Source organism: Macaca thibetana, chromosome 12 (genome assembly GCF_024542745.1).
Source record: "Macaca thibetana thibetana isolate TM-01 chromosome 12, ASM2454274v1, whole genome shotgun sequence".
Taxonomy (NCBI): Eukaryota; Metazoa; Chordata; class Mammalia; order Primates; family Cercopithecidae; genus Macaca; species Macaca thibetana.
In genome coordinates, this window is record NC_065589.1 from 8,613,580 (window position 1) to 8,640,329 (window position 26,750).

General features: G+C 42.6%; 1 protein-coding gene across 1 annotated transcript in view; it reads right to left on the minus strand.

The window, feature by feature from the left end:
* The window catches only part of TRPM8 (transient receptor potential cation channel subfamily M member 8), a 96,602-nt gene that overhangs the window by 10,983 nt on the left and 58,869 nt on the right, over nucleotides 1-26,750 (minus strand). The window contains exons 18-22 of the mRNA XM_050750491.1: nucleotides 24,805-24,896; nucleotides 22,110-22,251; nucleotides 20,801-20,972; nucleotides 18,157-18,334; nucleotides 7,469-7,659 (exon numbers count right to left, since the gene is read on the minus strand). Coding sequence (XP_050606448.1) covers nucleotides 7,469-7,659; nucleotides 18,157-18,334; nucleotides 20,801-20,972; nucleotides 22,110-22,251; nucleotides 24,805-24,896 — 775 coding nt within the window. The remainder of the gene's footprint in view (nucleotides 1-7,468; nucleotides 7,660-18,156; nucleotides 18,335-20,800; nucleotides 20,973-22,109; nucleotides 22,252-24,804; nucleotides 24,897-26,750) is intronic.

Here is a 26,750-nt window from a genome sequence, read left to right on the forward strand (position 1 = left end):
ACATGTTAGAGTTTAGGAATAATTATAAGATTTCTCTGGATTTAAAAAGAATTAATTGGGGGTCAAAGACAGAACCAATATGCATGTGGCTGGATTAAAGCAAATTCTTTGTGTGTGTGTGTGTGTGTGTGTGTGTGTGTGTGTGTGTGTGTAGATGAAGTTTCACTCTTGTCGCCCAGGCTGGAGTACAGTGGTGCAATCTCGGCTCACTGCAACCTCCGCCTCCTGGGTTCAAGCAAATCTCCTGCCTCAGCCTCCCAAGTAGCTGGGACTACAGGCACATACCACCAAACCCAGCTAATTTGTATATTTTTAGTAGAGATGGGGTTTCATCATGTTGGCCCAGGCTGGTCTCAAACTCCTGACCTCAAGTGGTCTACCCACCTCAGCCTCCCAAAGTTCTGGGTTTATAGGCTTCAGCCACTGCGTGCAGCCTCGATTTAAGCAAATTCTACATAGCAAATATGGATTTATTTTTAAGTGTGGTTACTCATTTTACAAAATAATTCTTAACTAATTTTTTGAATTGTATTTTTCCCAACAAAGAAGTTTCAATGTCTTTTCTTCAAACAAAATCAATGAGGAAGTCCAACAGGAGTGCTTAAAAATCAGCACGGAAAGGGTAGACACTCCTGGACACAGACAGCCAGAGAGCAAGGATGACAAATTACCAAAAAATAAAAATAAAAAATGACCAACCTCTGTAACAGTCAAAGAAATGCTGATTGAAATGATGACATAGCATTTTCACTAACCATACTGGAAAATTAGCAGTGAAATAATGACTATATCCCGTATTGGCAAGAACGTGGATAAATAGTCCTTCCATATGAGGGGAAAATATGTCAGTTGTTACTGCCTTAGGTTAATGGGGGACCAGAAGGTGGAGGAGGCGGGACAGGCAATATACAAAGACTTAAGAGGTACATACCCTTTATTTAGAAATTTCTCTTTAGAAATAACTCAAAGGAAAAAAGTATTCATGTGCTCAGAAACGAATGCATAGAACTCTTTAACAGCATTTTATGCTAGCAAAAGCATTGAAACAATCTACATGGTTAACAAGGAACTGATTAATTATGGTGCATCCATAGGCTGGAATACTACTCCACAGTTGAAGATTGTCATATAGATTAGATTGTTATTTGTGGATATGGAAAAAGTTGGCAATGTATTATCAGTTAAATGAGCAAGTTAGATTATGGATGTGTGTACACAGCGCAATCCAATCCCTACACACCCACACAAGAATAACAGAATAAACACCAGTGTGTTGACAGTATTTTCCTCTGGGTGGTGGGTTACATGTGCTCTTCATCTTTATTTGTGCTTTCCTATATTTTTCAAATGTCCTATAATGAATATGGATTGCTTTCTGAATCATGAAAAATAATATATTTTATGAAAAAGCAATTACTGGGTAGCATACTTTTTTATTACTTGAAAATGTCACCAAAAAAAGTACCAAAAGTCAAACTTTGGATTCTACTTATCTGAAAGTCATTTGAAAAATCCAAAGAAGAACAATTTCAAAATTAAACCCATGACGTCACTGTCGTTTGGAGGCAAAGCAAAGTACATGTAGGAAATGAATTGCCAACTAGAGGCCCTGCCACGTGCTGTGGTTTCAGGCATTAGTCATCGCCAAGGAGATGAAGCAAATGAGCAGGCAGTGACAGGCACCCTGGGGGGTCGGCAGTTAGTAAGTGGGGCTTCTGGCTCTCTCTGTCCCATTACCACCACACCACCCCAGGGTGGAGAAAGATCCTGTCCTTCTGCCATCTCCTATTCTCACTGTTTCTTTGTTTCTTCCTGAGAATATAAACTGTCTGAAGAGGGATAACATCAACAGTTACATCATTTCTCTGATTATTATGAGATCGCCACTCTCCCAGGGGCCCACTTGGGAGACAGGTCCAAATTCACTCATTCATGTCTGACTTATCTGGTGGCTTCCTTGAGCTGAAGCCTCTTGTCATTTGCTGGCCAAATTGGGGGATTTGTTTCCATTTTATAGTCATATTGTGCTTAATCAATAAATACGTTTTAGGGGAATGTAATGAATTTTGTCCTGCCTTTTCAACCTCATCCCTAATCTGGAGTACTGAATTTCCCGATTCTCCTGATCCTGGACTGAGTACAATGTATCTTTGGAGAATGGACCTTTATCCCATGCGGTCCCTTCCTCCCACACATCCTCAACCTGAATCCCACTAGTGATGGGCAGTTCACTACCTCCACAGAACAATTAATCTCATTTCCAGATAGCCCACACTGTTAGACATTGTTCTTTGTACTGAATCAAAATCTTCCTCACTGCAACTTTTATCCATTGTTTGTTTTTTCCCCTGAATCATTCAGAAAAAAGTATGACGCTTGTAGGGCTTCCATTACATGAAGGCACAGAATGGCCCCCTAAGTCTTCTCCCAGGTCCTATAGCCACCAGCCATGACGTGGCTTCAAGACAGAACCAACGAGAGTCCTGAGGCGTGTCATTAAGTGTTTCTAGTATCTGGGTGCCATTTTTGAGTATAGTCAAATTCCAGATCTGAACTTCCAAATCCTCTCCCTGATATAAAGACTTTTTGTGCTTTTAGTTAGAATGGAATCACTTTGTCTTTCAAGGCAAAACGATGGAAAGAAAGACAGCAACTTATCCAAATTGTCAAAACACTTTCTTCATTAAGAACGGCAGTTACATATGTGTGATTGTTAATGACATCCCCAAAGTGACATTTAACATCTTAAAATAATGCCGTTAAAAGAGTTGACTACGATGATTCTTTAAGGTGTGACAGGAGTTCGGGGTCGTGAATACATTTGCATTCTGAAAGCCAGACTTTAGGGCTCACAGCTATAGGGAGAACACAGAAATATGTTATGATCAATATTTAAAGTAATATTTATGAGTACTTTGTCTCCATTTCTAAGTAGTTCAAGAACCCCACAAAAAACGATGCTTCTTGGCAAGTTAAATGTTTCTTAATTGCCACCAATTACCATGTCTAGGTTAGCAAAATTTATATTTTTACTTTCTGAATCTTCAAAATATTTGAGATTACACTAAAGGCACAGACAGAATCAGCCCTCTATGGAACATGAATCCAGTGGTGGCCGCCGTCAGTGACCATTTTATCAAATACCCTTAGGAAAAAAACAGAAGGCAACACCTGTCCAGCAGCCACTGAAAGACACAACACCTGCGAACAGTAGAATGAGGATTTTAAAAAAAGCGGAGAGAAGGACCACCTAACCCTATTCCTTTAGTCACATGTACTGGATTCTCCCCTAGATTTTCCACTTCCAAATTGCCCTTGACTCCAAATTTCCTATCTAACAGTGACTTTTCTTTTTTCAGTAGTGTTCCAGGTGGAAGCAGGGGAGCATCTCACGACCCTCCCCTCCGCCAACATCTTCCCCAAGTCACAGGAGTGAGCATCAGGACCAGAGAAGCCTAATTCCACGTGATGATCTGCGGGTCTCCCCAAACCGGCCCTGGGAGTTTCTTTGCTCACTTCTGCCTTGAGGGAAACAAGTCCAATCATCAATGAGGTGTCATGATGTATGTTCATGGTTCTTGTCACCATTTCTTGCACTGTCGTGTCTCCTGTCTACAATTTTTCCTTCCTCTGAGATTCAGGATGGCACATTGTGACTTGGTGGGCTGAGGGCAGGGAGAGGGGGACTATCTGGAGCTAAAACGTGGCTGTAGGATACAGCCCAAGCCTTACACTCATCTCCTACAACCCTCAGTCCCGAGGTCTTCTCTCCCCTGTCCTCCTACCTCTCTTAACTCCCTCATCCCTCTGCCCACTCCTTGCTCTGTGGTGCCATCTCAGCCTCTGCCCCTTTGCCTGGCTAATTCCAATTCATCTTCTGGGTCTTAGCTTGAATATTCCCTTCCTCCATAAATATTCCCTGAGGCACTCTAGTCAAGGGTTTAAATGTCCTCTCTGTGGCCATCATAACCCCCTGCACAATCCCTAAAATTAGTGTTTCCCACACTTTTAAATTAAGGCCTTTCCATTTTCATTCTCTGCTCCCCACTCCCCCAGATGATGAGCCCTGCTCAAGGGCACAGATAGCTTCTATCTTATTTAGCACCATATCCACAGGGCCCACTATCATGTGGTAGGCTCTTGGCATGCATTTGTTGAATCGGCTCTCCTAGGCCCCCTCACTCCCTGCATCGCAGGCTCTCCATGAAATTATCTACCTCACCTCTGGTCTAGCTCCCACCAAATGATGGCCTCCAGGCCCAGCCCATGTGCCGTTGTTCATGGCTGCATCCCCAGAACTGAGACTTCATGTTTGTGTAGGACTGACCCCCTCCTGCAAGAGGACTGCTTTTACACTATTTATTTTTATAGGTGCTAAGCGGCGGGTGCTCCTTTTCATGCTGTGCTTTTCTTGCCTGTGCACAATTTCCACACATCCTTGTGCTCACTCAGTTTTCCAATTTAGATTTGTGGGTAGTGTGGGGTGCGTTTTACAGAACTCTGCCAAAGTGGACTGTGGCAGGAAATGAGGTTGGTAGACTCTTGCTTCTGAAATTTATTAGAACTCAATGATGTTCCTTTCTAACTTTTATCCGCCTACTTAGACATTTTATGAGCACTTTTTTTATTGGTTTCTGGGGGCCGTCCAGAATATAAGTGATGATAGGGTTTAGGACCCACTACCTCAAAATATGGCACCATGGCATATTGGATATTTTAAACGGAAAGAACTGGAGAAAAACCACACAATCAGGAGGTCTCTCTGATCTGACTTTTCCTGCCCCTCTCCCCTGAAGCAGGTCATATCACCTAGGAAGGATTTTCTGACCTTCCCCTACAGCAGGTCATAGGACCCTCATGTGAGAGGCACCCTCCTTATACATAGAGGAAAAGAGTGTCCTCATCTCCAAAGACACAGGGATGCAGAGAGAAATGTGAATGCATAGGCCTTGCTAGGTCTCCCAGTTTATTACCATGGGATCATACTCTGTTTGCCCTATCCTATTTCTCCACAACCCTCCACTCTTATTAAACCTACCATTAAAAATGTTCAAGTTTGGCTGAGAACAGTAGCTAACGCCTGTAATCCCAGAACTTTAGGAGGCTGAGGCAGGCGGATCACTTGCGGTCAGGAGTTCGAGACCAGCCTGGTCAACATGGCAAAACCTGTCCCTACTAAAAATACAAAAATCAGCCTGGCATGGTGGTGTGCCCCTGTAATCCCAGCTACTCGAGATTCTGAGAACCTGTCCCTACTAAAAATACAAAAATCAGGCTGGCATGGTGGTGCACCCCTGTAATCCCAGCTACTCGAGATTCTGAGGCAGGGGAATTGCTTGAACTCGGGAGGTAGAGGCTTCAGAGAGCCAAGATTGCACCACTGCCCTCCAGCCCGGGGGACAGAGCGAGACACCATTTCCAAAAAAAAAAAAGGTTGTTTCTTTGGATCTTCCTTTCCTTATGAAGGCTCCAATGCCACATAAAACTTACATTAAATTTCTATGCTTTCCTCTTGTTACTCTGTCTTTTGCTATAGGGATCTCAGCCATGAGCCTAAGATAGGTAGAAGAAAAGATATTTTTCCTCCCTGACCGTAATGAGATAACCGAATAATTTACAAATATCAAGGAAGCCATTAGCCATTTCAATCCCAAATTGCCAAAGGTCGTTTTCTGGAGCCAAGTTTATGCATTTTAAAAACATCATCGACACAGGGCCGGGCGCTGCATTTTAAAAACATTATCGACACAGGGCTGGGCGCTGCATTTTAAAAACATCGACACAGGGCCGGGCGCTGCATTTTAAAAACATCATCGACACAGGGCCGGGCGCTGCATTTTAAAAACATCGACACAGGGCCGGGCGCTGCATTTTAAAAACATCGACACAGGGCCGGGGCGCGGTGGCTCACGCCTGTAATCCCAGCACTTTATGGGAGGCCCATGCGGGCAGATCACGAGGTCAGGAGTTCAAGACCAGCCAGGCCAAAATAGTGAAACCCTTTCTCTACTAAAAATACAAAAATTAGCCAGGCTTGGTGGCGGGCGCCTGTAGTCCCAGCTACTTGGGAGGCTGAGGCAGGAGAATAGCTTGAACCCAGGAGGCGGAGGTTGCAGTGAGCCGAGATCATGCCACTGTACTCCAGCCTGGACAACACAGTGAGACTCTGTCTCAAAAATAAATAAATAAATAAATAAATAAATAAATAAATAAATAAATCATCCACATTGACCACAAATGCTGCTCAGACAGAATGTGCTCAGGAAAGAATGTCCATTTCATAGTCATATTGTGCTTAATCATTAAATACGTTTTAGGGGAATGTAATGAATTTTGTCCTGCCTTTTCAACCTCATCCCTAATCTGGAGTACTGAATTTCCCGATTCTCCTGATCCTGGACTGAGTACAATGTATCTTTGGAGAATGGACCTTTATCCCATGCAGTCCCTTCCTCCCACACATCCTCAACCTGAATCCCACTAGTGATGGGCAGTTCACTACCTCCACAGAACAATTAATCTCATTTCCAGATAGCCCACACTGTTAGACATTGTTCTTTGTACTGAATCAAAATCTTCCTCACTGCAACTTTTATCCATTGTTTGTTTTTTCCCTTGAATCATTCAGAAGAAAGTATGACGCTTGTAGGGCTTCCGTTACATGAAGGCACAGAATGGCCCCCTAAGTCTTCTCCCAGGTCCTATAGCCACCAGCCATGACGTGGCTTCAAGACAGAACCAACGAGAGTCCTGAGGCGTGTCATTAAGTGTTTCTAGTATCTGGGTGCCATTTTTGAGTATAGTCAAATTCCAGATCTGAACTTCCAAATCCTCTCCCTGATATAAAGACTTTTTGTGCTTTTAGTTAGAATGGAATCACTTTGTCTTTCAAGGCAAAACGATGGAAAGAAAGACAGCAACTTATCCAAATTGTCAAAACACTTTCTTCATTAAGAACGCCCGCCTCGACCTCCCAAAGTTCTGGGATTATAGGCATGAGCTACCGCCTATAATGTTTTCTCAAGTAAACAATGTTTTCTCAAGTAAAACAATTGTAAGATTTTCCATTTTCCTAAGAAGAATCACAAACCCTGCTGGAGTCAGGTTTAAAGGTTCCTAGAGAATAAATTCCGTGGGAACAATGAAAAGCAAAAACAAAGTCATGACTGGACTCTATCCCATGATTTCTGCCTGTTCAACATACTATTTACATTATTACATGATCTGTCCCAAAGTCATTCATTCCCCGCAAAGTAGGCTATCCCGGCAGTTCCCCAGTGCTTTCTTCATCTATGCTTCCTCTAGGGCAATTCATTGGTTGGCCTGATGCCTGATCTTTACAGATGTACAGATGTGAACAGTGAAAGAACTTGTGAATAACTCCTTCCTGTTGAGATACACACCAGGCATCCTTCCCTGAAATTAATCGCTGCTTCTGATCCCAAGCCCACATGGATAGACCACTCACAGCAGACAGAAGACTCCATGTTTTTCTCCTTACAGCAACACTTGAAGCACTTCTTCACCACCATGTAGAAGTAAGCGAAGACGACGAAGGGGAAGGGGATATTGAGGCGGCTGCAGTACTCCTGCACCAGGAAGTACCTCTGGAACTTCCAGACCTGGTCATTGTTCTCCTGGACAGTGCCCACCGTGTAGCTGGCGAGGGAAGAGAGAAGGCCAAGACTTAGCATCGCGCATGCCTCATCGCTAAATTGCCAAGTATGGCAATAGTGGTATTAAGCTATTACTGCAATAGCTTAAGTCCAGACAGGAGAGAAGAACCCAGACTGATACAAGAGCCAAAATACCTCAGCAGGAAGTGAAAGTGGTCTTCAATTCATGCTGGGTCAAAAGTGTGTCTAGCTTTTAGTGTTTTGTTTTTTTAAATCACAAAAAAATGCTCAACAAACTTTAAAATTATTTTATTTCAAGATATTTCAATGATTCTCTTTTTGTGTTCATTTTCTCATGATGTTAGATACAAAGGGGTCCAAGATGTCAACACCCTTGGAACTAGCATGGTGGCCCTCATCCATGTCTAAGTGTAAACAGCCTGGGAAGAAAACAGCTTGTTAGTGTTTATCAAGAGCCTTAAGAATGTTCATCCCTTTGACCCAATGACTTTACTTCTGGGAACTTAACCTAAGAATAAGGAAATACTAAGAAAAAAAACATATGTAAATGAATATATATGTGTGACTATTGGCCACCAGCACCATAGGTAACAGCTGCCCCCACCTCCTCCTCAAAGAGAAAGAAAGAAACTTAATGTTCATCACTAAGAAAATATGTCACACATTACGGTTAATCAATAGGATTACATTATGCAGCCATTAAAGCTATGAATAATTGTTTTACTACAGGGAGATGCTTATCATATATGTTAAGTGAAAATAATTAGGCTCAAACTTGTGCTTACAATATGGTTTCGTTATGCAAATCTCAGTTCACAAAGAGAAATAGATCAACCACAAATGGTGGTCACCTTGGGCATCACGTCTTGGGTGCTCTTTATTCTCTTTTCCATTTGCTTTCCAGCATGGCGAAATGAGTATGAATTACTTCCATAATGATTACAATGTTTATTTTGTGTCTTATTCCAAAATAGATAATGCCAAGGATTTCTCTGTTACAAATTAAACCAAAACTATAAAATAGCTAACACTTATTATAAACCAGACACTGTTCTAAGCGATCTGCTTAAATTAATTGGCTTTATCTACAAACAACTCTCTGATGTATGTCTATTATCTATGACGTCTATTATAATCTACAATGAACAGATCAGGAAATGGAGGCACAACAAAGGTAAGTGAATTGTCTGAGTCCCCCAGTTAGGAAGTGTTGAATCCGGGATTTGGGCCCCACAATCCAGCCCCACGTCTATTTGCTTCACTGCTACATGATACCACCTCACAGAGGGGAGCGGGAAATGTTTTAAGCAATGCTCTATTTCAAAAAAGGGGTTTGAGATGTGCTTCATTTCCAAAGGATTTTATTGGGCTACTTGCTAGCTTAGCATTTTAGATAACTACAAAGTATATGACAATGTGCAAAGTTCAACCATCCAAGACATTTTTATTGCTAATATCAAATCATCCTTTCAAGAGCCAAAGAAGCTGCAACAAACTGTTTGAAGGCAAATCCTGATGGGGGAAGCATTAAATTATCTAAATTCTGGGGAACATCCTCAATGAGGTCAGGCAGAAAAATCGATTACATATGTTATGAGACCTCATTCCTGCACCTTAGTACATTACATTACATTAGACTTAAGTATCTTAAGCAAAAAAATGTCAGATATCTACGCAAAACACTAACCTACACAGACAATGGTTATGGCTTTGCTTAAAGTTTAGCTTCGTTTATCTTGGTGTTTAATAATGAATGGAACACCTCTGCAATCTACACTAGGGTCTGGATCCTGTGTAAGGCAGACTTGTAGCAAGTGCCTCTTGAACAGGGTGAAATCCTTAAAGGGAAAGGATTTATGTTTATTAAACATCTCTTACATGTAAGCTCCTATACCAGGCATGTAAATTGGTTGCTTGACTGATCCTCACATCATCCCTGAGTGGTAGATTGCTTAGGTGAAAAACAACCTGGACTGGGATGTATTACAGTGCAGCCAATCCAATCTAGCAGCCAGCCTGGCATTTCTTCTAAATGTAGGTCAGGTTGCTTTGAGGCTAATACCAAGCATCATTATCCACCCTCTCTAGCCCGCAGCTGGTTCTGTTGCCTACAAAATGCACTGCATGCTTCTGCTGCTGCAACGAGACAGGTGTGCATGCAGCAGCCCCAGATTAGGGAAGGCCAGGCTAAGAACTTGCCAGAAATCAGAGTTTACTACTTGGACCAGAGCAACTTACCATTCAAATTATCATCCCTGGAAGTAACTTGAAATATTCGAATTTGGGGAATTTAACCTATAAATAAGACGAGATGAACGTGAAGATATTTTAAGCAATGTTGTATTTCCAAAAAAGAATTAGATGCTCTATTTCAAAAAAGGAAATGGAATATTTGACTATATATCTAGTAAAAAAAAAAAAAAAAAAAAAAAAAAAAAGGATTATACTGACTTCCCAGAACTCTAACACCAAAGAAAAAATTAAAACAACTGCATCCATTTTCGTGCATTGATGTTGTTTTCTGAGGTACTATTCCAAAGGAAGCAATAAGTCCTATTGAAAGGAGAAACTTCCAGGATGCTCAGAGCAGGGGAAAGCATTCTCTCCGGCAAGTGGGCCCCCGTCTTCCTCAGAGAGCTGAGAGTGGAAATGCAGCCCAGCAGAGTCCACGTAGGAAGAGATTTATTGCACCATGGCTTAAGTGGCCACTTGGAGTCAGGGAAAAACATATCTTCTAGATCATCTAAAATAGGGATTGGAAAACTGCAACTTGGGACCAAGCCAAGCTCCTCACCTGTTTTTGTACAGTCCATGGGCTAAGAATGACTTTTACAAAGCAGGGAAGTGCGGGTGGGTACAGCATCACTGAATACTGCTTCTTTTGACACATCTGACCAACGACCCTAGCTGGCCCTTACAGAGAAAGTCTGCGATCCCTGAGCTATAGTGCACGTAGGCCAGTGCCCATGAATAAGGCTTTGTGTTTATAACATTCCCTACTTTAAAGAGCTCTGCCTCATATGTCACCAATCATTTGTTCCCCAGGACAACCAGGTTGACTGCATGGCCCCTCCTGCTGGAAGGGTACCTTCCTCTGTACCTCAAGGGCAAAGGTGGATCCAGTGAGCAGCAATGCTTTCCCAGACAAACAGCACACATCTCAGGGGGTGTGAGTGAACCAGCTGATAACTGGACATTAATACCCAAAAGTCATTTTGCATAAATAATGCATATTCAGGATCGGCTAGGCTGAGGTTTATTTATACACCGAGGTCCACCTGACCCGGATGGCAGCAACTTCCAAAATGTTCTGTTTCTCTCAAGTCAGTCCAGGACTCAGCCAAATAGACATGAGGGTTCTCCAGAGGGGGGCTCCTAATGGAGTGATGCTTCCACCTGCTTTCCTAAAACAATGTTTTTATTCTGTAGACACTGTTTTCAAATTCTGTAAAGGGGAGAGTGAACTCTGCAGAAAAGGATTTTCTGGGCCAGCACGTGCACACCCCCTCAGCAAAGCAAGCATCAGAGCGGCTTACAGACCATCTCTCATGCCCAGGGTCTCACCCGCCCCAACTGAGATGGTTCTCAAAGTCTCCTTGACAACCAGTGGCCATCTGGTGTTGTCCCTGAGAGAATTCTGCAATTTTCCCTTTGTGCATCTCTCCAGCAATATCTTGTGCCCTTGGCGTCCTGTCCCTGGCAAACACCCAGCTGGCTGGAGACGTGCAGTGACAGCTGAGGTCCATCTCCTGAAACCAGTTGAGCACCTTCAGCTGAGCAGGAGAGGAGGAGGAAGGAGAGGCCCTGCAGAGGGACAGCAGTTCAGAAACTCACTGAGATTGGAAATGCTACCAAGAGGGAATAGACATTTAGAATTCAGATAGCTTTGTACATAAATGAAGTCCAGAAGTACATTAAAAAAAAATACACCATGACCACAGAATAGGATGACTAAATATTAAAAACATTTATATCATTCATCATTTGTACAATACATCATAATACTAGATCAAAAGGAAAAATAGCATTTCAATAGCTGCTAGAAAGTCTTCTGGCAACATATAACATCCTTTTCTGATTAGGAAGAGAAAGAGAAAGGAGCTTAATAAACAAAAAAGAGGAGGAACTTTCCATGACATGATAAAAAAAAAAAAAGGTAATTTAGTAAGGAGAGTCATTCCAGAATAAATAAGGAAAACTTTAATATCCTTCCTATGTACCAAAAAGTAGTCACTGAAAAAACATAACAGAAAAAGTACCTTACTTTTTTTTCCCCCAACCATAAGTGGCTGGAAATAAATTAACAAGGAATCTGCCAGATGCATATGAAAAAGACCATAAAACTTTACTGGGAAATTATATATGTTTGAATAAGTGAAAATCATACCATTTCTTCTCAATAGTAGGATGCTAAATTCCCTTAAATGATTCTACAAAGCTAACATCATCACAATAAAATTCACAAGAATTTTTGGGGGAAGGAGAAAGAAGAAAGAATTCACAAGACAAGCCTTAGGCTCTTCTGTACAATTAAATATACAAGAAATGCCAGAAAAGTTTTGAATAAGAATAATGAGGGACACTTGTACAACAGATGTTAGAATGATTAAAAAAAAAAAAACAAAACAAAACTTCAGTAATCAAAGCCATTTGGTAGTAAAAACCAAAATATAAAGACAGATCCACAGAACAGAATGCAAAATCTGCAAAAAAATTCACAAGGAAAAAGTAGATGCTAAAACAATGGCAGAATTTTCAAATACATTGAAATACAAGAAACTTGTCAGCTAGCTCTCTATCAGATGGACGCCTCATCCAAACTTTGCATAGATTTCATGCATTTTCCTTTGTCGCTCCTTCCCCAGCACACAGGCAATATCTAGCCAGTACTGCTCCATGGCCCGTGGTGACACTGACTTTTTGCTCTCTCTGACGCACTGGTGTGTATGTTAAACTGTGTAACACATCCTGGTTCCCCTCTCATTCTACAACATCAAAAAAGCAAGTACAAAGCCAACAACAGCCAACAGTAAGAGATGACCAGCGATTGGATCGCACTGATTTGGAAGGGATAATTCAGGTTAGTATATTGCTAATAGAGTAAGCAACTAAGACTGTGCCATATACCCTGCACAAAGACCCATGAAATTTCTCTTCACCTTCAGGAAAATGTCCAAATTCTTTAATATGCCATAAAAGACCCTCCATGACCTAGCTCCTGCGCACCTTTCCACCCTCCCTGGCTCTTGATTCCTCCTCAGACTAACATTATCTCCCCTGCTTCTATATCTCCTACCAACACTCCGGGCTCTGGGTCCATGATCCTTCAAGCAAACATCACCCCCATCTAGAAGCTGCTGCAGATCCTAGGCTCCCCTAGCCAACAGTCTCACAATTAATAACTCCCTCCTCTGCAAACAGCCTCTCCATGCTGTTTATATTACATTATATTATATATATAATATTCAAATGTTTCCATGTCATCTCTTCCCTTAACAGCAGGGACTTAACCTTTCTCTGCCTCCCACTCCTTATGGGTAAAATGGCAATAAGGCTGCCTGCACCTGAAGCAGGTTGGATGAGGTGGTCAGAGCCTCCCTTGACAGGAAATAAGAAACTTGTCAAATTGATGAAGAGAACAAACCGCCTAACAGTGCACAGACCGCATCCTGAGCTCGTGGTTAGAACATCCTACAGCAAAAAGGCAGGAGCAAAAGGGAAGAATCCCCACACTTGCACAAGCACAGAAACCTGTGATTAGTGTCCTTGGGCTGAACTGTGCTCATTATAATAGTAAAAAACGCACCCCCGGGTGGAGATTTAAAATGCTTATGAGACATGCGATGGATGTACTAGCACGTACAGCCGCTGCACGTGTGGGTCTAAGAAACCACTCCTAACATGCTTAATAGCAACACCCCTTCCCACCCCCTCATGAATAATCATGCAAATTTCCTATAAAGGAACATCCCCCACTATTAGAGCTGTCTTGCCTTTGAACAGCCTGTTCTGACCAGCTGCTAGAGTGTGTTTTGGTTTTGCAATCAACTCTCTTGCTTGCTTTACTTTTGACTCACTTTCAAATTCTTTTCTGTCCCGAAGTCAAGAACCTGAACTAGCCCACCGGCTACACACCTACACAAAAATGAGTCATCATTAAATGAGGTGACCCCTGTAAACCACTTGAACCTGCGCCCAGCATGGGAAAGCTTCAATAAATATTAGCTATTGTTACTATTACAATTATCTGCGCTCTTCTTTCTATTCTTTTCACCCCAATTCAATAACCTCCCTTAGACTGTTCACACACTACTCAAACCTTTAGTTTGTATCGGGTCATTATTTTCTTCTTTCTACTTTTCTGCATGTTTATATTATTCCTAAGATCTGAAAAACATTTTTAGAAACTATTCGACATCAGGATATGTTTGACGAGTCCTTTTCAGAACTGCATGGGGTGAACTTATGTTCAGGACATGATGCTTATAAACGCCCTAGCTCCTGGTAAGTCGACCTGGAGTCATTTACTGACTTTAAGTTCACTTCCTGCCTCTGATAAGCCACACAGGGCCTGTGATCAATAATTTTAATGTAGAATAATCACAGATGTTCACGTCCATTTCCTTTCTCTGTTGAACACCATCTAGAGAGCACTCCAATACTCTTTCAGAATTCCCAAGGGTACATTTGCATTGCAGTTAATAAGGTTGCCATTGTGTATGGTTAAGCTTTTAAATGAGTATTTTGATGTGGTACCAGGGAAGGGTCACAGCCTGGGGCCATCTGCTCACGGAGTAAGCCCTGAACAGCTTTAACAATGACCAGAAACAGTGTTCCAAGGACTTAACCTAAGGATACCAACACGGCGTCTCTCGCTGTTCTGGAGTTCCCCGGACAGTTATTAGCAAGAAAAGGGCCTCTGGTTTAAGCCGGAGCTAATCGAGGAGGCTCCCCAAGGACAGGGATGTTGCAAGTTGTCACAGTGGGGCAACAGTAGGATGTGATGCAGTGGCTCTGGCCTCATGGGGAAGAGACCTGAGTTAAGCCAGATAACGCGCAGCCAGGACCACAGTCACTGAGCTGTTGGGACTTCATCTCCTTCACCTGAAAGTGACAGACGAGGCTCCCATCCTGCTTAGCTCCAAATTCAATCATTTCATTATCAAAATGCAGGTAATGGATTACAAAAGTGTCACGGTTCTCGTGAATGACTCCTTCAGACAGCTCACAGTGTATAGATTCAAGAGAGCTCTAAATACCATGTGCCTCGCTGAGATGTACCAAGTTAGCACAACTCAAAGGCCATGGCTTTAGGAGCTGTCAGTCTTTTTGTTTAATGTCTGTAAATATAGTTAGTGGTGAGTTCTTACAGGACTATGCAGTGTAGCTATGATATCTTATCACTGTAAGGAAAGGCCTGAAGCCATCCCACTCCCCCCTCGCCTTTGCTTCAGGTTTTGGGATTGGTCTGGTTTTTTTCCCTCTCTTGTGGAGACATAATTACCCATCACCTGCTGCTTCTCTCTGCAGCTCAGATGTTGGCCCCTCTGATGTTTGGACACCATTTGGACATCATGACATTGGCTGGCTCCCTGTGAGTCAGACAGGCTTCTGGATGCCCAAGTCCCTCCCTGCCACCAGCTAGGTGGTGAGGGAGAGTTTCACCTTCCCTCCTTAGGGCCATGTGGAACTAGCAGCCACATAATCTTCATGGCCCAGACACCTAGCACAGAGCAGATGTTCAACATTTACGTGATGATTCTCTTGCCGATTTGTTACTCACCATTGATGCTTCTCAGTATATAATACACCAGGAAACTAAGCTCATAACTAATAACTAAATAATGAACTAAACATGGGTAAGAACCCGTTTTTTTCATTCATTGAATAAACCCACAAAGTGCCAGGTGCTGAGATGGCAGGCACAATCTTCACCCTCCAGAGTTCACCGTTTGCAAGGAGAGAAGGTTGTTACTATGCGAGTAAAAAAGTGCCATAGGGGCTCAAAGAGTCTCTGTGTGAAGTGGGGAGGCCATCAGGTACCACCCTGGCAAAAGACGATTCCTGTCTCTGTAAAGAGCAAGCAGGAACTGGGCAGGAAGAGAAGTTCAGGATGGAACAGGCAATCCAGTCAGAAGACAAGTATGTGCAAAGCATCAGGCACGGCAGATCACCCCGTTTAAGGACGAGCATATGGGAGGCCTGCCAGGGGACAGAGAGTAGGGAATAAGCATGGTGGGGAAGCTGAGAAGCCTGAAATTTATCCTGAATGCTGTAGGGAAATACTGAAATCCTTTCAGAATTTTAAGCAGAACAATGACTGTGTTAGTCCATTTTCACACTGATGATAAAGACATACCCAAAACTGGGCAATTTACAAAAAAAAAAAAAAAAAAAAAAAAAAAAAAGGACGTTTAATGGACTCACAATTCTACCTGGCTGGGGAGGCCTCACAATCATAATGGCAGGCAAGGAGGAGCAAGTCACGTCTTACGTGGATGGCAGCAGGCAAAGAGAATGAGAGCCAAGTGAAAGGGGTTTCCCCTCTAAAACCATCAGCTCTTGTGAGACTTACCCATTTCCATAAGAACAGTATGGGGGAAACTGCCCCCGTGATTCCATTATCTCCCACTGGGTCCCTCCCACAACATGAGGGAATCATGGGAGCTACCATTGAAGATGAGATTTGGCAGGGGACACAGCCAAACCATATCAGCGACATTTTAGAAACACCACTTTTGGTCACAGTGTAAAGAAGACTGGAGTGGACTGCAGAAGGACATCTCCAGACACTGGGAGACCAGATCAACACACTGCTCAGTCCTTTTGATATGTGACGTCCCCAGCGGTATGTGCTTCCACACAGTCCTGCTCAGAGGGAGGCCACTGGCCAGAAAAGGCAGGTGACCCTCATCTGTAGTCCTTGCGCATCTTGAAATCTCAGGGCTCTATTTGACAATTGTCTTTTCCTTATATTCTTTTCTAAATTATGAATGTAATGTGTGATCATTGTAACCAGTGAAGTATATACTTGATTTTTAAAGTCCATGTTTTTACTGTTAGAAAACAATATTATGCTATAAAATTAATTTGAAATTTGTTTTTTATATTTAAAAAATATCATCCTTTCAAGTTAATAGATATAGATCAAACTTTGTCTTTTAGGAGCGGCATAATATTCTGCAGTGTGGATACAGCACACTTTCTTTAACCTTTCCCTAGTGATAGACATCAAATAGTGATCTAATAAATATCTTTGTACATACATCTTTAGGATAGATTCCCAGATGTGAGAGGTTCCAACAGAGGTCTGCATGTTTTTCCTTTAATAACTATTTACAAATTACTTTCCTAAGAATGGGAAGTGAGTCAGGTTCCCAGAAGCAATGTCCATTTCCCAGCATCATCCCAACACCAGAGACTCCCTTTAACTTTCGTTCATCTGCTGGGTTCAAAACAGTGTTTCGTTGTTTCCATTTGAACTTTCCTATCCACAAAATTGAGTCCTTTTTTATATGCATATTGGTCATTGGACTTTTCTTTCTCTGAATTATTTATTTTCTCTGACAAGTTTTCTATGGGTTGTCTTTCTCTTATAAATTCACAGGAGCTCTTTCTATTTTAGGAAATTCATTATATGCAAACATTTCCCCTAATTTATCAGTTATTTCCCCTAATTTATCAATTATTATATGAAACTGTTTTATGTAATCAAATATGTTTATCTTCTCATTCAGAGTTTCTAGATCTCTGGTTTTGAATTAAGAGTTCCCTTCCACCCAAAGGTTTAACAAATAATGTATTAAATGTGCATATTTGTCAGTTAATTTTCTTTCTAACTGTGATGAGATTTGTGCACTTAAAATGCTGATATACCTTAAAGGAACAATATAAAACTAAGGCTTTCCCACTGAAACTACCACTGGGGCTCTTTGCAACCCTCCTAAGAAAGATGGAGAGGAAATGAAAAACATCATTTTCTAAATGTATAAAGAAGAATTACCCGTATTATTCCCTCCAACCTCATCAGGCATGAGCCCTAAAGGAGAATCATTCTCCAGTCTCTGCTCTTTGTATTCTGATTTAAACTGAAAAATGTAAAACAGTAACTAACTAAAGTCTGAGTCCTGTAATCCTAGAATCCATACCACTGAGCCCCATAGCATATAAGGCACCTTGGAGACGAGTTAAACCACATTTCTGTCGCCAAGGGATGATGTTGTCACCAACCTCACGGAGCTCCAAAGAGCTTGCTAAATGGATGTCAAATACACAGCCTGGATTTGATGGAGATTGTCACAGGTGCTTGTCTTCAGTGTCAAATAAACTCAAGGCACAGCTTATATTTTTAATATGGTCCCTTTAAAAAGGCCCCACTCCCTGTAGTCCACCAATCCCCCAGAAGATCTCTAAAGTATGTTCCTCAAGGGTGGGACCTTTGCGATGCTCCCAGCACCTCCGGCCTGGCCCAGGGCCTGGCCCAGGGTGGACATCAGTGAACATGTGACTGAACACATACCCAAACATGGCGACCAGCAGGTTGACCAGCAGGATGTTGGTGGATAACATGTAGATGCACACCAGGGGGATGGTGATCCACTCAGGGAACCGGGGCAGGTTGTGCTCATCCAGCTCCACACACAGTGGCTTGGACTCATTCCCAGTGAAGGTGCAGTGGGCAAAGTCATACGTGGTACCTGAGGATGTAGAAACCAAGAGGCAAAGTGAGGACCCTCTGGAGGAGTGAGAATGATGGCATCCCCAGGGCCTCAAGAACGTGATGGTCATGAAATGTCTTAGGTCGTGTTCTAAGGCACTTTATCCAAACAAGTCACAGTCCTTAGAAGCACCTGTTCATCCACTCAATGCATATTTACTGAGCAGCTACTAAGAACAAGGGGCTTTGCTAAGATCAAGATAAAAGGAAGGGCCAAGTGAACGTGTTCTTTGCCCTCAAGAAGGTTCCAGCCTCTTTGGATAGGCAGATAATCAACCACACACATTTAAAGTCTCAGCCCATGAAAAGTGCTAAGAAGGACACACACAGTGCTCTGAGGGGCGTAAACTGAGACAGCTCATCCAGGAGCAGCTTCCCAAGGAGGAAGGGTCTCAGAACTGAGAGCAGAGGATTAGCAGCAGGAACATGAACTAATGGGGAGGGTGGGAGCCTAGAGCACCCCACAGAGGCAACAGCATGTGCAAAGGCCCTGTGGTGGGGGTCAGGTGGGGGTTGTAAACATCAGTGGAAATGAGAGAATAAGATGTGCACTTAGCAGACATATTAACGTTTTACTTTTTTTTTTTTTGAGATGGAATCTCGCTCTGATGCTGAGGCTGGAGTGCAGTGGCACAATCTTGGCTCACTGCAACCTCCACCTCCCAGGTTCAAGTGATTCTCCTGCCTCAGCCTCCTGAGTAGCTGGGACTACAGGCGCATGCCACCATGCCTGGCTAATTTTTTTTTTTTTTAGTAGAGGTAGGGTTTCACCCTGTTGGCCAGGCTGGTCTCGAACTCTTGTCCTCAGGTGATCCACCAGCCTCAGCCTCCCAAAGTGCTGGGATTACACGCATAAGCCACCATCCCCAGCCTATTCTTAAAATTTTTACACTGAAATGATGGGAAGCCATGAGGCTGTTTTAGGCAGAGGAATGACACGTCAGATTCCCTTTTCCAAAGAATCTCTCTGGCTACAGCACAGATCAGAAGGGGCTCGAGGGGAAGGAAGGTGAGGAGGTTGTGCCTAAGACTCAGGCAGGCAAGCGATGAGGATGGCTCGCGGGGTGGCAGTGGTGACGGAAAAAACAGATTTCAAAAAAACATTTAGGAGATAAAAATCAACAAAACTAGCGGATGAATTGAATAGCGGGGAATGAAATCCGAGAAGGTGTTAGGGACAACACTGAGGCTTCTGACAGCTCTGTTCACTCAACTGTGTGGAAGCTGGCAGCAAAACTTCACAGGAGGACACTGGGGGAAGTTTGGGTCTGGAAGTGGGCATCAAGACCCTTTTATTAGGATGTGCCAAGGTACGTCTGAGAAATCTCAGAGGAGGGGGCATTGGGTACAAACGTCCGGCCTCTGAGAGCTGCTCTGTGCCAGAGATCCTCATCCGAGTGTGTGTGGGGTCATGCCGGCCAGTGAGAGGCCCCATAGAGAAGATGTGCTTTACCAGTTTTGCCCATGAAACAGAGACAGCCAAGTGGAGTCACTTCCCCAGGGCACACAGCACATGAGTGGCTACCCTGGATCTGAACCCCACCTGCCAATTCCTCTTTAGATTCCGGTGGAACTAAAACCACGGACGTGGAGAGTTGTTATGAGGACGAAACGCATCTGTTTCGGTAGGCACAGTGTGCAGACTGGGCGTGACAATACCAAGGTGCCTTTCCACCACGGCAGGGGAAAAGAGCTGTTTCTAAGGTCTTGGAAGAGGCTTCAGCAGCTGGGGCCAGAGAGACTTATGAGGCCGGGAGGATAACAGAGAAAACAACAGGCACGGAGAACTGTGACCAGGAGGAGCAGGCTCTGGCTCAGGGAAACCAGGACGGTTTTATCGCGGCAGGATAGGAAATGACGAGCCAAGGCTATTGTTGTCAGCATCCTAAAGATGCTTCAGCCCGCCATCCAAAACACACACAATTTACATAGCCCCTCACTTTCCTTCTGTAAATCGGGTGTGGGCAAATTAAAACCATCTGTGCCACCATCAGCCTGCCTCCAAAAACCAGTTGGCAGTGGACTAACTAACGCCGGAAGTCTAAATTCCAGGTTCCAATGTGGATTTTCCAGTGTTGCTCTTTTTGAAAGAAACGGGAGCCCAGTCACTCTGTTACATGGGTGAGTACAACTCACAACCCTCGTTTCTAAACTAGTAAGCCTTGTTGCCTTCAATTACCAATTTTCAATTGTTATTGAAAATATCAGAATCACTATTTTTGAAAAGGTTTAACAATTGAAATGTTGGGCACCATCTGCAAGGCTGATGGAAAATCTTGCTTAAGAGCAAAGAAGAGGTTTCGAGGAGTTAGTTTTTACTGTGTGGTGTTAGAGTCTGTTTCACGTGCGTGCTTCTGAAGTGCGGTCTCTGGGGCAGCCCTGGGGGCTGGTTCAGGGAGCAAATGCCTCGTCTAAGCTGTTTCCACCTGAGCCAAGTCAGGCTTACCGTCCACGTCACTGGGCACCTGGCCGAACATGGCCAGGTAGGGCTCGTAGATGACCGAACGGAATATCCACCTCCAGCGCTGCTCATTCTGCCTGAGGATCCCTTGCCTGGCCACGCCAAAGGCCACCATCCACACCGCAAAGAGGAACAGGAAGAAGAACACGTCGATGAGCTGTCAGGGAGGACAAGAGAGCAGAGTCAGGACTGTGCCCACAGTCGGCAAGCCCCTTGGCCTGGCCGTCCTCAGTGGACCATGGAGAAGAGCAGTGGTTCCAGGGCTCAGAGCATCTAAGTCACCCAGAGTTCACTGACTAATTGACAAAGGCGGTCATCATCATCTTTGGATCTTAGGACATCTGTCTTCCAGGGTTAAAACCAGTTTGATGCATTTTTGCTTACTGATCTCCAAACCAGCCCAGCAACAGCAGCTTTCTGAGTGGGAGCCCAGCTCTAGAGCAAAGGAGGAATCTAAGTTTTGGAGGACCTCTCTGTCCCTATACCTCACGATTTTGATACACTTTTAACCCCAAAATTATTTTCGTAGTTTGTTTGTTTGTTTGTTTGGAAAATAAAAGCTATCCTTATTAGACAAGAATGGACCGTTTCATTTTTTTTTTAATTTTGTGCACACATAGCATGACTTCATGGTGACTGGATGCCCCAGAAATGCTTTGAATTAAAACCACAAACTGAAAGAACCTCAATATTGGAATGGAGCTTCCAGATGAGCTCATCTAAATGCTCATCTGATTTAAAGACAGAAACAGTGGAGGTTTGGGTCATCTGGAAAACAAGTTTAGGAAAGCAACACCATCCGTGTGTAATTCTGTCTATTACGTGTATGTATAACAAGCCTGCTATAGCCTTTCCCTGTATCTATATTACACAGTTACATGATTCAAGTTCCAATCCTCACTGTGCATCTAGCTCACCGCTTGTCTCTAGACAAACACAGTCCTCCTTGCACTCAACTGTCCCCATGTATAAAATTGGCATAAAAGTTCCTCCCCTGACCACACTCTTAGCAAACTGTCAAGACTCAAATGAATGTACATTGTAAAGTGTAAAATCTAAATAAGTATGAGGTTATTTGTTAACAATGCACTAAATGACACTGTTTGCTCCTCATGACCATCTTTCATTAAATTTTAACCTGGGAGAGGCCCCTGATGAAATACATCAAAGAAAGCAAATGTTACTGATGGTGAAATGCAACAGTCGTTCTAAGGACAAAATCCTCCTGTCAACCATTAAAAGAACTCTGGGCCCCACAAGAGAAATGATGACTACAAATATTCTTGACTCTTACCATCCTCTGCAGCATTATAATCTTGGGTCCTAAGTTTCTGCTTACAGTAAAAATGTGGATCAATCTTAGAGTGAAAATAATGTAGTCCAAACAGAAAATGACTCGTCCAGAATACAAAGAGCTTTTATTAGAAGAGTGGAGGCTAGGGGAAAAAGAAGGAACAGAATTCATGAGATATTGACAAAACATTCTAAAGTTTTGTTTCTAAAAATAACCCGATTTCAAGAAACAGGCAAGAGCTGGAAGGTTGAGTGAGTGCAAACAGGCCAGAAACACCACCCAGCAAAGGCCATGATCTTCTGCTTTCATGGACTCAAGTACAGTCAAGGACATGAAAAGCAAAGATATCTCACCAAACTGAGCTCTCAGAGGTTCCTGTCTCTTTAGCCTGCCATCCTCACACACTACTGCAGGAACCTAACCGTGCTATTGCTAACTTCCCTGGCTCACAAGGCTTCTATAATGATGCCAAACTCCAGCCCATCCCCGTGACCATTTGGGACTTCACCCTGCCAGCTTTCCCCTAATGAAACTTACCTCATTTGCACCAGATCATTTGATTAACCACCTGCTAATGTGCTCATTGAAAGCCATCTGTGCTTTCTAACTGGAATGATCTAGAATCATGTCCAACCAACTGTGGCTCAAATGCTGGAACTTTAAACCCAACCAGAAAGGGAAGCTATCTGAAGAGGAAATTGACATTTTTACCCCATTCAAATTGGAGAGTGAACACTCATTGTAAACCATCTCATTCTGTATAAGTGTAAATATGAATGGTTAAGCTTCTTTACAAAATGACATCATTTGAAAGTACTACTCACATATAATTGCTAGCTTTATCTTTTTTAAAAAAATTGAAACAGGGTCTCGCTATGCTGCTTAGGCTGGTCTCAAACTCCTGGTTCAAGTGATCCTCCCACCTCAGCCTCCCAAAGTGTTTGGATTACAGGTGTGAGCCACCATGGCCCAGTTGCTAGCTTTATCTTAAAAGTTATTTGGGGACAACAGGCCAGTTGGGATGCAGGCTAGGCAATGCAAACCACGGTTTGGGGCATACCCTAATCTCTCCATGATGTGGAATACACATTGTTTTTTTGGTGGTAATTTGTGGTTGGTTTTTCTAATCCCACACTCTGGCTGTGCCATTGAGGAAATATGCTTGTAACTGGAAGGGCAGACTCCACAGCCAGCATTCAAATAGAAGTTAAGTGCATATTAGAAGGTATATGGCCCAACACGAAACAATGCTGTATGATATTTAACATTCTCAGCATCTTCTCCTCTTATTTGACCCAGCAATCCCATTACTGAGTATATACCCAAAGAAAATAAATCGTTCTACCAAAAAGACACATGCTCTCATATGTACATTGCAGCACTATTCACAACAGCAAAGACACGAAACCAACCTAGATGCCCATCAGTGGTGGACTGGATAAAGAAAATGTGATACATATACTCCATGGAATACTACACAGCAATAAAGAAAGAACATGGATGCAGCTCGAGGCCATTATGCTAAGCGAATTCACGCAGGAACAAAAAACCAAATACCACGTGTTCTCACTTATAAGTGGGAGGTAAACACTGAGTACATATGGACACAAATATGGGAATAATAAACACTGGAACTCCAAAAGGGGGAAATGAGAGAGGGGGGCTAACTGCTGGGTACTAGGCTCACTGCCTGTTGGGTACTAGGCTCACTGCCACTGTTGGGTACTATGCTCACTACCTGTTGGGTACTAGGCTCACTACTGGGTTAGTTCAACATATGCAAATCAATAATTGTGATTCACTACATAAACAGAATTAAAAGCAAAATCTACACAATCATCTCAATAGGTACAGAAAAAGCTTTCGATAAAATCCAACATCCCTTCATGACCAAAAAAAAAAAAAAAAAACTCAACAAACTAAGCATTGAAGGAACAGACTTCAAAATAATAAGAACCATCTATGACAAATCCACAGCCAACATCATATTGAATGGGCAAAAGCTGGAAGCATTCCGCTTAATAACTGGAACAAGACAAGGATGTTCACTCTCACTACTCCTATTCAACATAGTACTGGTAGTCCTAGCCAGAGCAATCAGACAAGATAAAGAAATAGAAGGTATCCAAATAGGAAAAGAAGTCAAATTATCTCTCTTCACTAATAATATGATTCTATACCTAGAAAACCTTAAAGACTCTGTCCAAAGGGTCCTAGGACAGATAAGCGACTTCAGTAAAGTTTCAGGACACAAAATCAATACACAATAATCAGTAGAATTTCTCAGTTTCTATTTATTTCTCCCCATGATCAGGTGCAGAGGCTCATGCCTGTGACCCCAATACTTTGGGAGGCTGAGGCAGGTGGATTGCTTGAGCCCAGGCATTTGAGACCAGCCTGGACAACATGATGAAACCTCATCTCTACTTAAAAAAATAATTTTCCCCAAAGTCTATAAGAACAAAGCGAAAAATCATGCAGGACCCCTTTTATATTACACATCAGTGGGAGGGGGAAGAGAGGGGACTCAACTTGATGCTAACCAAGCTGCATCTCTATAAAGCAGACACAATGATCTTATGTAATAATCTCTAATGAGTAACAGACTTCCCTTGGGTTTGAAATGTCTGCAGAGCTTTTCTCCACTTTTGTACTCAAAACACGGAAAATTAGGAAAAGTGAAGAGAGTACTTACCGAAACACAATTCCTGCTATGAAGTAAAAAAGCCCCAGCGTGTCCATAACATTCCACAGGTCAGTAAAATAATTCACCCCATTTATGTACCACTGTGTACAGAAAGGGACAGAGAGGGACATTAGCAGCTTGGAAATATCAACCACTTCCAGATTTTTCAATGTCCACTCATTTTCTTCCAGGTCCTTTTTGAGCCAATGACGTGTTTGCTTATTCTTTCATATGCCAAGTGAGCCCTACCACACGCCCCACGCTAATCCGGGAGGATTGGAAAGTAGGTTGCACACTGGCTGTTCTGCTCTTCATGTCTGCTGGCAAAGTCAGGAAAAAGGATTGACGTATCCTTACCGTTTTTTCAACAGGAACCTGCAGAGGGTGAGTACACCCTCTGTAGGCAGATGTAGACTGTCCGGTCACCATGTACAATGGTACAGACTGTGCACTACACAGTCCTACAGAGAATTACTCATATTGTTGTCATCATAGATTTGTGTCATTACTGTAAAATTTTTCTGTCACATGGCAGTAAAACATCTTGATTAAAAGGAATCTTTTTTAAAAAATGTGCACATAGGTGCTGTATATAACATCTATGAGGACAGATGTGGTCACAGAAATGACTGACAGGAACAGTGTGCCTCAGGGATTGATGTGTATGTGTTGGTCATGATTCTTGGAAGAAAGTATGTCAGGAAAATACTGAAACAAACAGAGCGTATCCTTTCTCTTTTCTCATTTTCCCAAAGAGGGAAAGGAGAAGACCACATCTGGATGGCTCCTATATCAATCCATAAACTGGATTTGGGTAATTCCAGAGTGACCAGCTAATCCTTTCATTTGTCCATCCATTCAAAATATATTTACGGAGAGCACATGGAATTCCAAACACCTGTGCCAGGCTCCCGGAGCACAGAAACATTGGTGCAATGCTAATTCTCAAGGAATCTGCTGTTTGGTGGGAAAGACAGATGTTAAACATGTTGAAAAGAAATGACACGAAGATCGGAATGGGGATAAGACCGAGGCCCCAGGTGAATTCAAAGAAGGAAACCCAATACTTGTGCAAGGCGGGGAAACAACACCAAAGAAATGTCAACAAAGCAACAGGGCACTTCTTAATGTTACTAAATGAACGCACCAATAGGAGTCCATCTGATATTTAGATATTATATTTCCTACTTTGCTGTTGAAACCACAGCCTAGAGAGGCTAAGGAACTCACTCAGCAAGTGGCAGACCTCACGATTCTGAACCCAAGTCAGTTGCTTCTTCCCACATCACTCTGCTTCTTCAGATCCCACAGAAATCCTACAGTCTCAGATGTGGAAGGGATTCAAGGCACATCATTCATTTCTCAAGAAGCATTTCCTGTCCTTCATTTGTAAATTCAAATAGCAACTTGAGTGGGCCAAGGGGGTGAGGGCACCCAGAAAATATTAAAATCCCCCAGGCTGGGGCAGCACCGTGGGGTGTGTCAACAGTCCACTCACTATGTGAAGACTCAACTCTCTCTCTTTTTTAAATCAGTACATAGGATGTTATTGCAGCATTTTTGTTGCAGGGAAAAGTATAATCTGGGAAAAAGATGTGGTCCTTCATTAAAGAAATATTGAATATATTACAATCATGTTTTTTTAAAAGGAACAGAGTGATGTCATTTGTCTTGGAGAGATTTCCACAAAGTAAAAGAGAAAGCAAAATGCAGAAAAGTATGGGAAACGGAATCTTGTTTTTGTAAAACAAAGAATGAAGAAAAAAGCCCCCAAACATACATATGCCTACTCTATTTCATTAAATCTCAGATTGTAAGAAATTGCAGTTTCAGAGATGTTAAAATGTGAAAAAAAATGACATCTCAGATTTGATGTAATACAGTGTGTGTACATAGCACATGGACCAAATAAAAGCAGAAAGAGACACAGCAGTTTATTAACATAGCTTGAGGGC